The 15,277-nt window shown below is 35.6% G+C and overlaps 2 protein-coding genes across 3 annotated transcripts in view; one reads left to right on the top strand and one right to left on the bottom strand.

The window, feature by feature from the left end:
- The window catches only part of LOC5564936 (protein rhomboid), a 99,702-nt gene extending 99,161 nt beyond the window's left edge, over positions 1-541 (top strand). Inside the window, exon 6 of the mRNA XM_021848071.1 lies at positions 44-541. Coding sequence (XP_021703763.1) covers positions 44-331 — 288 coding nt within the window. The 3' untranslated portion in view covers positions 332-541. The remainder of the gene's footprint in view (positions 1-43) is intronic.
- LOC5564940 (mucin-17) overlaps positions 371-15,277 on the bottom strand; it is a 136,367-nt gene continuing 121,460 nt past the window's right edge. The window contains exon 6 of one of the 2 annotated variants that reach the window (XM_021848069.1): positions 371-2,284. In XM_021848069.1, coding sequence (XP_021703761.1) covers positions 1,209-2,284 — 1,076 coding nt within the window. In that variant the 3' untranslated portion in view covers positions 371-1,208. The remainder of the gene's footprint in view (positions 2,285-15,277) is intronic. The other variant, XM_021848070.1, reaches the window with a different exon arrangement.

The raw sequence follows: 15,277 nt of genomic DNA, 5'->3' as shown, positions 1-15,277 counted from the left end.
ACAAGGCTAATGAGATTTCGTCACTAATTCCATCACTTTACAGAACTTCCAATCCCTGTCGCATCGCTACTTCCGAATAATGGCCGTGCTGGTGCTGTGCGTCAGCGATGTAATCTATTCCATCCGACACTGCATGACTAAAGGCAACCTCCAGCCCCGGATAGGCGTCCCGGCACATGTCAGTGGTGCCATCTGTGGTCTGCTGATAGGGTTCATCGTGTATCAAGGCGGAAAGGAGATACACCTTCGGATAGCCCGATATGTGGCAGCGCTGCTCCTCTTCGGGTGGATCGTCGCTACGATCATGTACAACGTGCAAGTGCGAGTGTAACACTGTGTTCTTTCGATGTTTTTTACTCAAAATTGTGTAAGTAGTTGAATTATTTATTAATCGAACGAAATCGATTCGAATGGTGGTGATAAATGGCCAAAAATGCTTAATGTGAAATAGGGCAAAAGCGTAATCCGAACCGTACCTAAGATGCAATTTTGATGGAAATGATAGTCATTTATATACGATTAAAATTATTTGAAAGCTTTATTCAACTGGTTTCGAGTCGTTTCACTTAGCAAATAGTCATAACTTAAACTTAAGCAGGCTAAAAATCTTAAAAAGAAAGCATCCCTAGATTGAAGCAAACTTGGAATTGATTAGTTTGTGTTGCCCGTAGAGAAGCTTGTCCTCTCTTCCAGAATCGCTGCTGGATGAGAACAGCTTCAGGAGCTTTATGGTTTATGCGTGAGTTGAGACATTGCTTGATTGTTACATTTGTTCCATTCCCTAATTTTGATTTTGCAAACTATAAATTTACATGGCGTTTTCCTTTGCGACAGCAATGATCTCAATCTTGTTTTTTTTTCGACTGGGCATAAATGAGCAATTTGAATACTGCGACAGTTAACTGTTCAAAATCCTGCTATTATCTCCACTTCCTACATACTCTGCACCTTGGTTCAAAACGAACCATTCGGTCAATAATTGCTTATTCTAAGGCTTACAAAAGCTACATCGTAGGTTTATCATAAATTAAGTACGGTTAATGTGTCACATTCGCTCTTTCCAAACAATTCGAATCTCTTATCGATGATCTACATTCGTTGAGATTTACGGAATTACTTATTACACTACCATAATATCACGATAATCACAGAAACACTCAGACATACTCACTCGACACAGACTCACACAATCTCTCACAAACATCCGATCAGCAGTTCAGTGGCGTACAGTGCACTCCCACGTCGGTACATTTACACTCCAGACACGGTCCGGACAGTTCGGAGATTATCCTACCGACCCTGTACATTCGCCCATAGATATTACAGCCGGCCAGCTTCAGGATGCCGACGGTATCCTTCAGGCTGTACACCTTCGACTTCATGGTGATCTCCGCCGTGCCCTCGGAGTGATGCTGCTTCAGCTTGTTGATGTCCACCGGATTCACCACGTAGGTCTCCGAATTGGGTATCGTGTTCGGAGGTCCATCCGATATCACCTGGTAGTGTTCCACGTCCGGATCGAACCCATACCGATCGATGTCGTTCTTCAGTTCAACGCCATCCTGGGCGCCAGTTCCGCTTGGGGAGTGGAAATTCGAACTCAGGAATGGGAGATCCATTAGCGAAGGCCGGTACAGATCCTTGGTTCCATTTTGCTCGTTTTCAATCTTGAGCGTCACCGTGCCGTCATGCTGTTCGTCGTCTTCTTCATGATGTTGTACCTCTCCCAACGAACCTTCAATACTCGTTGGAGGACTGTAGACACTTCCGAGGTGAGACGGAATCGTCTTGAATGGAGGCACTCCATCGATCAGCGAAGGCGTTGTGGACGTAGTATTCCGGACTCCATTATCGTGGTAAGGCTCTTCCTCCCGGAACAGATAGTTCAACACATTCTCCAAACTGAACATACCGTTCGGTTCCGGTTCCGTGGAGTTCCGTACCATTTGAGTGGTTTCCATTTCCAGTGGAACGGCCGTATACTCCATGCTACCGTGCAAAGGAAGAGCTGAAGCCCCCTCAATACTCGATACCATATCAACTTCCTCTACAGAACCTCCCATCGTCGACAGGTAATTGGCATCGGTTGTGATCGAGATGATCTGCTTGTCATACTCGGCACTGTCGACGATATCCGTGTCCAGCAAGTCATCCAACGAGGAATGGTTATTCTTGGCCACCGAGTGGTACACGGAGAACAGTTTCTCTTTGTCCTCGATTAGGCTCATCAACGGTGGTGCCGGCTCCGGGTGGATGACATCGATGAAGGGATTTGCTACGGTTGCTGAAATGAAATAAGAGTGAAAATATTATAAATTGTTGTAGAGTAAAGTGGGGCAAAAGTTCGAGTGGGGTAAGAGTTTCTTTTTAAAATTTCTAGCTCAATTCAAAACAAAACTTATAAATGTTATGCTAGTTCGAATGCTATTCAAGTAAGAGACTTTCACTCCAAATATCATAAAAATCGATTGAGATTTGGAATAGTTAATAAATTTTAAAGAATTTTTTGAATGTAAAAAATAGCCAAAAAACACAAATTCGACTTGAGGCACCTCCTAATCTTCTCCAAATTGGATAAAAATTTGTCTGGGAGTTTGTTTTAGTATTGCAACTAGGACTAGGGGGTGACTGGTTGAATCCCAGAAATTTTGATTTTTGTGAAACTGTCTATTAGTTATGGCTGTTTGTTGTTTTTCGACGTGAATATTGTAATTTTTGGTCAAACTTTCGTTGCATGGAACCAATTGAAGATAAAATCTTTTTCAATATTTTATGGAAGGGCGTTTCTAGGCCTATCATAAGGTTGCTTAGAGGTGTATTAGTTTTTGCATAAACCCTTGAAAACAATTTTTGGCCCATAGTGGGGCAAAAGTTCGAATCAGCGGGGCAAAAATTCGACCCATGTATAAAATCACGGAAAAATTTGCAAATTGCCTAAAATCCACATTTTATCTTCAAATTTAGTTAAATTTGCCTGATCGTGTGAAAACTGTCACCAAAATCCTCAGGATTTCTCAGGAACTCAAAACGTTTCCCACATAACTCTCATAGTGATCCCAAAGAACTAGCAACGGATCGCATCAGATTTTCTAAAGAATTTCCACATGACATTCACAAGAATCCGTAGATTCCAATAAGATTCCCAATATATTTTCATACGATTTGTTCAATATTTTCGCAGTATTCCCACAACCATTATTTTCTCATAATTCTCACAGGATTCCTACACCGTCTTCCGTATCGCAATCGCAGGGTACCCACAGGAATCCCAAGGTATTTCCGCATTATTTACATAAGACTTCTGAAGCTTTCCGCAGAATTTCAACATGAATTCAAAAGAATTCCAACAGTAATTTCCACTGGATTTCCACAAAAATCCCATAAGAATTATCACAGGATTCCTTCAAAATTTTCCATGCATTTTTACAGTAGTTTCCCAAGAATTCCAGGATTCCAATAGGACTTTCACTGTGTTTACGATCGATTTGTAATTCACCAGTTTCCCACAATAATGCATTGAATTTCCATTTAACTTCCACAGAATTCAAGAAGTATTGCCACTGGGAACCCAGAATTCACAATTAAACCCAGGATCCATATAGAAATACCAGGATACAAACTGAAACCCCAGGATCCGGCGAAATTTGAACCCTCGTCCCTTAGCATGGTTTTGCTGAATAACTGCGCGTTTACCGCTGCGTCTTTTTGAGTTCCAACATTTTAAGTAAATTCCTAAATTTAAACTACGCTTTCTTAGTATTGGGAAAAATAAAAACGGTGTGTTCTGCTTTGCCCGACGCTTCGGCTCTTATATTGGGCCTTTTTGAAGAGTATGATTCCTAGAAAAGTTGCATAGAACACTCACTAAGGTAATTCCTTATTCAAATTTATGTATTTCAATGAAGGGATATCTGAAGAATATTCTGAAGTACAACCTGAGATCAGAGAAACTGTTTGAAGAAATACATGATGAAAAGCCTTTAGTAACTCTTCGAAGCATTTCTGGATGGGATTGCAGGGGAGACTCCTTGAATTCTCCTTCTTAAAGTAATTCTTGGGATACACCTTAGCGTAAATGCTGTAGATATCCAGGAGCAATTTTGTCAAAATGTTCGATAATTCCAAAAACAAATCCGTTTTGGAGTTGCGGAGTAATCATTGAAAAAAAAATCCTGCCTTAATCCGCGAATAAGGCTGATACAAATAATAATTTTCTTTCATGTCACCCCCCCCCCTTCAAAAATTCGAAAATTGTGAAGGGGAGAAAAAAAGATTCATCTATTTTTTGACATCAATGAGTCCTGGAAAAATAGATTTTCAGAAGAAATGTTTGTAGGCAAATGCTTCATAGTCATGCACAAAATAAACTTCTACTATGTATTCTAATATATCCTATAGGATTACCTAATATCTGAGAAAACGTTTGGCAAATTCCTGGAAGTATCTATGTAGTAGACTTCCGGCTATCGCGCGTTTTTGCACCGCCAAATCGACTTCCCTGATGCTGTGTGCAAAAAGCGGAGGTGTTCCAACAGTGTTAAGGAAAACATCTGAAAGAGTTTCTTGGGAAACTCTTGAATCAGTATTTAGGCTTTTTTCTAGTGTGATTCCTAACTGAATACTAACAGAAAACAGTATAGTTTTTCTTTAAAAAATAACATATAGGAATGTATGTTGCAACTCCATAAGAAATTTTTAGATGAAATCCTGAAAAATATACTGAAATAATTATTAGATGTATGTTTTGAGTAGTTATAAATAAAACACTTCAAAAGAAAGTTGCCAAATTTTGAACAAGATTTTCAAAAAATGTCTGGTTGAAATCCTGCAGCAATCATAACAAGATCTTTTTCTTGAATTCATTGTCGAATTATCTAAGGAATCATTGCACTATAGACCAGGGCCGCAATCTGGCGGGACAAAATTAATAACTCGGTTACGAGACGTTATCGGCATTTGGTGTCTTCGGCAAAGTTTTTTGTAACAACGAGGACCATCTACTGAGATAAATAGATAGATCGTAAATCGTCCGTATAGATGGCGCCGTAATCTTACTTGTACTGTGACGTTCTGGTGACTTGGCATGTTTTGCAAAGTTGATCATTTTGCTAAAATAACAACTCTCCCAAAGACGTCCAAATTATACAGACTACAGTTTTCGAGCTATTGGCAAAATAAGACCAAATAAGTGGAATACGTTTTGTTTTTCACCGTGTGTGACATTTTTCTTATGAACCATGTCATATAATATTTCTTTATGATAAAAAATATAACAAATGCAAATTTTAGTGGAAGAATTTTAATTATTCGACGCATAAAAATTGAAAATTAATGAAACAACTTGAAATAAATACAGTGAAACCTCCATGAGTCGATATTTGAAGGGACCTTCGACTCATGGAAATATCGAGTCATGGGACAAAAATGCTTTAGAAAGCTGTTTGAAGGGACCATGATAGTAACCATGATATTTGATTTTTAGTATGATTCCATGAATCATCGAGTAATGGAACATCGACTCATGGATATTTCACTGTAGTGCATTTTTTTTTTTTTGAATGAGGGAAAGCCTGTAGGAGTGAAAAAAAAATCTCTTCTCCTATAGGCATAAAACCCTCAAACCTATCTTTATTTAGGCCCTTACCATAAAATATTAGGGGCCGATTCAATAACGTTAAGCGTTAAGCGCAAAAATCGCAGGCTCAGATTTTCAGGCCACATTAAACAACATAAGATGAAACGGATGTCATAATTTCGTTGAAGTATATTTTGGTGTCTTTGAGATTTGTTTTATTTCATTTTTCTAAGGTTTTCTTTCATTACGCGATTTATATTTTCGTGGAAAATTTTTGAGTGTAATTAAAAAAAAACGGAAAAAATATAAATTAATATTTTATTTAATTATTATGTCTGCCTAAAGTATAAGCAGGCTTCGGATTTCATCTTGTTACATGTCTGTTACAGTTTTCAAAAGCTTTCCTTTTGACGAAATCATCGGAATTTAAGCTTAAACAACCTAACAGTTCTCATAGCTGAACTGCCGTGAATCGCAAGTCCGTCCCATCTGTAAAAAGTAGGCATTGAGAAAATAAGCTCTGAAGTTTCCAAACTCGTTTTCCATACAAATATTCAAAAAAATCCTGAGGATCGGAGCATGTTCAAATCCTAATGAAACTTTCACAATTTGCTTTTTATTACAATATCTTTCCGAGAAAAATATAAAGATGATCAAAATACGGTTCATTTGTGTGTTACACAACGCGGAAATCTGTAGTGGGACTGACATGCGGTTACTTTTCATTATGGGACCATTTGACTTGCTGTTTTTTCCTATTTTTTTCCGAACAAATCATATTATTTCATTAGTGCAGCTGAAAGAGTATTGGAAGATATGGTGAAAACTGAACTCAACTCAATTTTGGCGAAAATGCAGATGGGACTGACTTGCGATTCACGGCAGTGAAGGAATCTTCAATTTGCAACCTTTAATCTGAATCCTCTGTTTCAACACACTCAATAATCGATCAATGCCTGATCGAACAAGTGGTAGGGATTGTGGGCTCGATTTATCCGTACGGCAAAAAAAAAAGTATACATTTTGATCACATATTTATTTACAACTAGTGGTCCCGGCAAACTTCGTCTTGCCATCAAGTAGGCTATTGAAAAACGCTTTTGATCGTCCCATATAAAATTACAGTTTGGTTCGCGCTTGTTTTTTCAACTTTCCCGGAGAATATCCTGGGATTTTTATACACACAAACACGTCGGAACCCTTAACGAACAAAACTGAGAAAGAATCATTCAGATCCGTTGACCCGTTCGGAAGCCATTTCGTGACATACAAACACCATTCCATTTTTATTTATATATTTTTATTTATATATTTTTATTTATATAATTTTTATTTATATATATTATAAAATTTGAACGCTACACGGGTAGAAATCAGAATCTAAAAACAAGATTATGACTCATGATATCATGATTCCAGCGTGTTTTCGTCTTATGAAAATACACCATGATTTGGACTCATGATATCATGAGTCAGATTGCCATAACGCAACACACGCGTTAGGTTTTCGTAGCTGATTGCTCGGAATCATGATTCAAATGCCAAAAATGCTGAGCCGCGCATCCGTTTATGATCGACAAAAAAAAATTAAAAATAGCATCAATTGGGATTCGAGCCAAGAACCTTCCGATTGTAAGCCACGCACTCTACCACTCAACCGCTTCGTTATCTTGAATTAACAGTGATCAATACGAATGACATGAAGCAAAGTGCGCCGCTTAGTGTTTTCACTCTGGATGTTACGTTTATGAGGAATCATGATTATGGCTCCAGGAACCATGATTTGTGATCATGATATTATGACCTAACCAATTTATGAATTTCATGATTTGTAAATCATGGTGTGGGGATCAGATTTTTATCCGTGTAGATTAAAAACCGATCACAAATCAGACGTCTAACTTATTCTAAGTTGTGGTGTAGTATGCATTATTGTTGTAGTAGACAGAAGAGCTCTGCGCCGGTCATACATTTGGGAGAGGGTGACGGTTTGCCCAAACAACGCCCTTTCAACTTAACTTTTTTGGTATCCAAAGAAACACATTCACAATATAAACTTCTCACCTTGAGCCATGATGACGATAATTCACTGAAACATGAACATTTTTTTCAAGGCATAATATGTCACTTGAATCATTGAAAAAAAAACATTCATGTACCCAGTTTCAATATACCCCAGGCAACCAAAATGTACGTATAACGAAATCCCCTGGAGGCTTTGTATATGCAAAATATCACTTATAAGATGTTGCGAAAAGGCCTTCTACGTACAAAAGTGGAGGCGATATGCGTGCAAATATTATGTGATGAATAACAACATACAATGTGAGTGTATAAATATTCTACAGAACTAACCTGTGATCTTATGCGACTTATCTTATGATAATAAATGTTGATTTGACAGTTGCTACGGATTGAGTCGACTTACTTTGTACGAGTGTACGGGACGAAGCGTTTTATGCGAGGAAACTCATCAGTCTGACGATTTTATCCACCGTGTTTTGCGGGTTTGATGTAATTTGTATGAATTAACGAGTTATAACGTGAACTTTCATGCGATTTCTGGTTGTCTGGGACACTTTCATCTTCATTACTCGATATCAATTCAAGGAACTACTCTAAAACTGAACTTCATGGCTACTGTAATGCATATATAAACAGTTTTATGAAAGTCTTCTTCGTCTTCTTTTTCTCATTACTCGTTATTTCTAAAAATTAATCGTCCCTTCAGATCGACTCTTGAAAATTTAACTGAATTGGAGTAACATAATCGTTGTAAAAATGTAAATATCTCAAAAACTCCAAAATATTCCTCTTTGAAATTTTGACCTTGAAAATTAAATCATGCGATTTTTTGTGCGTTTGTACAAATTAGGGGAAGGGATGGTAAAATGAACACCTTAAGGATATCATCTTGTTTCTAATAGAAAAACGAGGTATTTCTTTAGTTCTATCGCACAACATCAAAGGTAGGAATGTTATCTTAAGCAGCGACACGAATTCAGACTAAAATAGCTAAATTATCACATATTTTTATCGTTAGCAAAAAACGAAACAAATGTTCATTTTACCTGCACTATGTGGGTTAAATGAACATTTGTTGGTGGTAAAATGAACATCATGCAAAAAACGTAAGCAAAACAAATATTTTTGAAAATTTTCGTTGCATATCCAAAAATATATCCATTAAGGATTGTAACCCATTCCAAAAGAAATTTAAAAGTATCAGAAATGACATCATATCATAACGATATTCACCTCACTGAAAACCCTCTAAACCTCCGAGTGAAAAGTTACGTCAGTTCTAATTTTCAAACGTGATTTTCTAAATCCTTAGTTTTCGTTAATATTTTTACTTCAATTGACCTGTATCAACCCGAACACACCGAATTGTGCTCTAAATCGTCCGTGCATGATAAAAAATCATTGAAATTTGATTTTTCTCGGTAAAAGTCACGGTGTTCATTTTACCACCACTTCCCCTAAGGTTTAAAAATTGAAATATTTTTCAAGTTTTTCCGTTATTTTTTAATTTATTTATATTTTTATCGTATTATTGAAATTTTTCCAATCGAGTTTGTGTTCGTTATATTTGTATCAGCAAAAATATTATATAACATGGCACTTAAGAAAAATGTCAAACTCGGTGGAAAATTTTTTTTTTCACTAATTTGATCTTATATCGCCAATAACTCGAAAACTGTAGAATTTTGACGTCTTCGAGAATTTTTTTTTTATTTTATCAAAATCAAACAACTTTGCCGATCATGCCAAATTTCTAGAGCGTCACAGTAAAAAGTTAGATTGTGGCACTACATATGCGGACAATCTACGAACTATCCATTTGGAATTAATGGTTGAATCTGTCGGAAAATCTGGAATCGGAAAAATAGAATGAGTAATATTTGAAGTCCTTGATAGAATATATAAAAAGACAATATTTACAGAAACAGGATTGCTGAGTAAACCAACCCTCTATCTGGTGACCCTACCTTAATACAAAGAAATCTTGTGGTAGAAGCTCAAAATATGTATTCGAATATTTTTAAAAGTTGAAGTTTTAGATGATATTAATATTTTATAAGATTATGTAAATAATCAAAATACATAACTTTATGGAGGTCAACAGGGTTCTAAAACGCAAATAGGAACAAATATTGTATTTTTATAAAAAGGGCAATTTTTATAGTTTTGTTGTTATTAGGAAAGCACATGGGTGCATACTTAAGCTTCCTGAAGTTGCATGTTCTAACGATTTCATATGTTTCCGTGAGTATCAAAACGAGGAAACATGAACATCATACAGTTGTGTTCAGAATAATAGTAGTGAAAGCCAATGTTCACACAAAATGCTCAATTTTGGCATTTTGCAACTTTGTTTCTATATGAGCAATCGGTATGAAATTTTGGCACAAAACTACAAATATACTCAATTTTATTATCACAAAATATGAAATTTTTCACACTCCCGGGCAAAAGTTAAGCACCAGGTGAAATCGGTCAGAATAGTAGTTGTTTTTCTTTTTAAACTTTAATTCAGCAACATTTTTCAATTCAAAAACTCAAATTACACCAGATATTTACATTACTGAAACTACTATAATTTTGAGCGATTTCACCTGGTACTTAACTTTTTAACCGATAGTGTGAAAAATTTCATATTTTGAGATACAGGTATGTTCCGTTTTTATCAACACGATCGGCAATTTTCAATTGACAAAAACGGAACCGTGACAAAAACGGAATAATTTTCTTAGACAAAATACTTCTCAAATTTAAAAATAAAATTGCAGTTTCGTCAGGATAATACACAATTTCATCATATAAATGCACAGTTTAGATGTTGAGGAGCATTTAGATGGATAATTCGTATAGGTTTGTAATGAAAGTTGATTGCAACTTTATGATGAAGTATCTCGGAATCCAAAAATTACCGTTACAATGGCCAACTTGTGCCCCTATTCACGTTTTAAAAAGCACTGAACACGAGAAATAGTTGGCAATCGTTTCTGATCTTCTTATTTTAAGTTGTCTGCTAGTACACAAAGCCAAAATGAAAAGTGCCTTTGAAGTTTTAGTGCGATTTTAGAAGTTGATTCCAAACTGTTTCAACGTAATGAATCAATATGATTTTGCGATAAACCATTAATATTTTTGGTTTTCTTGGTTATTAAGATGTTAATCACAAAAATGTGCTTTACATTATGATATGGGTCGTATTTGTAAAAAAAAACTTCAAGAAATTGGGCTGATCATTTTTTTTTTTCAAGAAAGATTCAACAAGAAACAACTTATTTTCCTTCTCTTCATCCTCATCTTTCTGCTTCTTCTCTTTTGTTGCATTACATCCCAACTGAGAAAAAAGCCTTCTTCTCAGCTTTGTGTTCCTATAAACACTTCCTCAATTATCAACTGAGAGCTTTTTTGCATTTTCTAGTCTCACCCGATTGGCGCTTAAATGTTGGATTATGTTGCGAAAGTTCTGCAAACTGAAGTTCTTCTAATGTGATCATCACCAACTTCGACAGGGATTGCAATAATCGTCATTCTAAAAAAAAGACCAATATCCCTGCAAATTTGGGATGGAAACGTGTGTGACGTAGGAACATTCAGCATTTAAAACAGTTTCTCGAATTGTCAGCCATTTCAGCCCTCTTCTCTCTTCCTCGATGCAAACTTATTGTATGGAGATTCCAAAATATATTCAGTAGATTGCTAAGTTTTGCTGGACCTTTTCCCCTACCTCTTAAAACAGGACCTAATCAATACAGTAATGACCCGATTTTGTCAGCCCTCGAATTTATCTACCCCCGATTCTAGCACCCTTTTTGTCCTGAATTTTGCGGAAATCGAACCCACACCCCATGACAAAATACGCCTAACGGCCACAAAGCCCATATTTTGTCAACCCTAAAGGCAGCATGGGGCTGACAAAATCGGGAAATTACTGTAGCTGTTTACTATGATGTATACAATGCTATCGAAATATAGTAAATAATATCCAAAATATGATCGAGAGTCTTATCAAAAATAAAATAAACTCGTTAATAATGTTAATCAAACTTTTTTCTGTGGATGAGAAGTGAGGGACTAATATACTTCAAATCACCATTTATTTTGATTTTTTTGATTGTTATGTAATGAGTATGAGGAACTTGAAAATATACGCCAAATGATCCACTTGCCCCCCCACCATGGAGTGGATCACCAATAAAAAAAATCTATTCACAAAACAAATGTGGTGTAATTATGTATAGTATGCATGACATTACTCTTGTTCTTGTTATAAGTGCTATTTATGTTACATTTTGATACCTTTAAAATTAAAAAGTAACTTTATTTTACCAAAATATTATGAAAAATATTTAAACATTAGTTTACACTAATTCGAACAAAAAAAATATTGTAACTAGAGTAATTTGGAGAAAAATTATCCATTTAATACTCATAAGTTGTACAGAAGTATTGTAGGATTATTCCTAACGATGTTTTTGAAAAACATTCATAATTTAAAAATATTAGTTACATTTACTTTTGATTAACATACTGAAATCTTTTTTTTTTCTATTTATTTATTTAGTTCTTCCATCTGTCTAGAACAATTAATATGGTCAAATAAGGTTCCTTAATATGCTTTCAATTGAAAAAAATGTATACTTTGCCTTTTTTGCAATTAAACAAAAGATATACCACAAAGAGTTTTGTTTGAATTTTGCAATATTCATTCTTTTATATTTTTGTATACCAGAGAGATTGATATACCTTTTAGGAGGATTAATTAAAATTTTCTATGGCCACTTTGACAAATTTAAGCTAGGAATGGACAAAGTTAAAGGAAAACAACATTTGCGGATATTGTAACTTATTTAATTTCTTGTAAGTAGTCTGCCAACAAATGATAATAATACTTGATCCACTTACCCCACCCCATGAAGAAGTAGGGGTAAGTGTACCATGTCCAATATATCTGTATTTATTTATAAAAATCACATATTTTTCATCGATATTCATTAAATTAGAACTGAAATGCTCACCATGTGTTGAAAAAACTAATAGTATTCGATTTTAGACTGACATACAATGGATTTTTGATTGGTAGAAAACAATTTTGAAACTAATTGATTTTTGCTGCTAACAAGTTTGCTTGTGTTAGTGTATGTGTAGTACCAGTTTTGCAATAGTATTAGTGTGGACGTAAGAATATAACCTAAAACGAAGCAATGGTGCGAAAACATTCAACATATTCAAGTATTTATGCTTAATATGGACAAATGATGCACTTACCCCACTGATACATTTCCCCCACTGTACCTTATATCACATTCATATCGAAAACTCTATGACAGTGTCATATAAGAAAAAGGAATGGTCACTGTATCTCTGTTAGGTACCTATTCGTCTAATCACAAATTCCAGTTGTTGCTAGGACGTGGCCAGAGCAAACTCTCGACGGTTGAAGCATGTGTCAATTTTGTCCAACAGCCCATGCTAAATTTGAAAACTATAATTGTTTAGCGGATAGGAAGGAGTCAAACCTTATTGAATCGTACATGGCTTGACACCAACCATGCATAGTAGATGCTCAAAACTAACATTATGTCGAGAATTCAACCCTGAGGCCATTTAAAAACATTTCAATTGCTTCAAAATAAAGTTTATGTCTATATTCTTCGCATTTGAAAAAAAAAACATTTTTGTGTGTTGATAAAAAACGGAATAATTTGTTGACGAAATCGGAACGTGACAAAATCGGAACGTGATAAAAACGGAACATACCTGTAATGAAATTCAGTATATTTGTAGTTCCCTTCCAGAATTTCATACCGATTGCTCATAGGGAAAAAAGGTTACAGATTGCCGAAATTGAGCATGTTGTATGAAAATTGGCTTTCATTACTATTATTCTGAACACAACTGTTGGTCACAATTTTAAGCTAAAAAAAAATACCAAGGCACTTTAGAATCCCATATGGTTCAAGAAAGTGATGTTTTGATTCTATACCATTACCCGGAATACCATTACCCGGAATGCAATTTACCGGAATACCACTTACCGGTACATTACCCGGAAAACCCGTTTACCGGAATGTACCATTTACCGGAATGCACCATTACCCGGAAAGCCAAATCTTCCATTTTCGACGACCATTTTCAGTACATTTGTATATTTTTTTTATTCTCTTTCAATGATGCTCAGCACAAATTATGTCACGCTAACCATGGACATTCTTGACTCCCTCGGTTTCTATAAGCACTTTTTCCAAAGACAAATTCAAACAGCTATGGACCAAATATGTTTTTCTTCTTGCCGGCGTTACGAGTCAATAGGAACAAAGCTATTCCAGTAGCATTTCTACAGTTAATAGCTGACCACTTTTGCATTCTTACATAGTTTGACAAGTACATAAGTTCTCTACTGCCCATAACTGCATATTTGTAACATTCGACAAAAGTAGGCATTGAGTAAATGGGATACCAAGTTTGCATTTTATCGCAGTATGGGAGGAAACTAATATTTCAAAGAATCACTAAGAATTCAAAAGTGCTTATTTAAGGCTGAAATTTTGTACAACTCATATCGCATATAAGGTGCATAGTCAGAAAAAAATTCTGATAGAAATTTCGTTTCTACTGCATTATGAGGCTCATGTACAATCTCAATGTGACTGTTATGCGGTTACAATTGCCAATGTGACAAAACAACTTGGTATTTTTTTCGAATTTTCTAGAACAATCTCACAGATTTCAGTAAGTTGATCGAAAGTATTTGCCATTTGATGACGGTATTAAACCATTTTGTCAAAAATGTCGAATGTGACTGTTTTGCAGTTATGGGCAGTCTAGCTCTGAAACGTCGTCAAATTTGCCAACTAGAAATAATTTTGAATCGGCGGTATTCAATTCTACCAACCTTAGCTTGATCATTCTGAATAGCTGCACTTTGCCGCAATGAATATTACGATACCAAAATTAAATTGCACATGACATTTATTTGCGATTTTATTAGAAAGGAATCGCCTGACAGGTTTTTGTCGGCCGAATTATCTGAAATTTTGCAAAAAGAGGCACTGCAGTACGACGCACATTGTGGCCAAATTAAACTAAGTAGCTTTAAAAAAACCCACTGCCGAAGTGAATCAAAAGTGCCAAAGCTTCCTATAGATCTATGAAAACTACGTCTTCAAATTTAGGCTGTAGAACTAAACATTACAGCCAAGGATAAAAAGAATGAAGAGAATTATTTTTGTTTTGTATATTTGATGTCAAATATTAACGAGGTCAATATAAATCGAAAAAAAATCGCCTAACGATTAAGGTGGAGATGCATCGAAGCCAAACCTCTAATTTTGAAGAGCACAAATCTAGAGAACTAAACACCCGTTCAAGCTGAAAACTTAATCGATTGATTACATCCAGCGTGTGATCAATCAATTAAGTTTTCAGCTCGAACCGCTGCCTGGTTTCCTAGATTTGTGCTCTTGAAAATTTAAGGATTGGCTTCGATGTATATTCACCTTAAGGTTGGGTGCATTATTGTAAATAGAACATCCCAGCATTTGAAAATGTTTGGATTTATGATGGTTTTCTTATTCCCTTCAAATAACAATTTAGAATCCATTTTAAATATTGTATCACAAAAAAAACTCTAATCTTGCGAGGGAAGGGACATACAACAGTACTATTCTCAATTTAGCTTTAAGG

The sequence above is a fragment of the Aedes aegypti genome, chromosome 2 (genome assembly GCF_002204515.2).
Source record: "Aedes aegypti strain LVP_AGWG chromosome 2, AaegL5.0 Primary Assembly, whole genome shotgun sequence".
Taxonomy (NCBI): Eukaryota; Metazoa; Arthropoda; class Insecta; order Diptera; family Culicidae; genus Aedes; species Aedes aegypti.
Note: the sequence above shows the minus strand (reverse complement) of the source record. Positions and strands in the feature narration are given on the sequence as shown.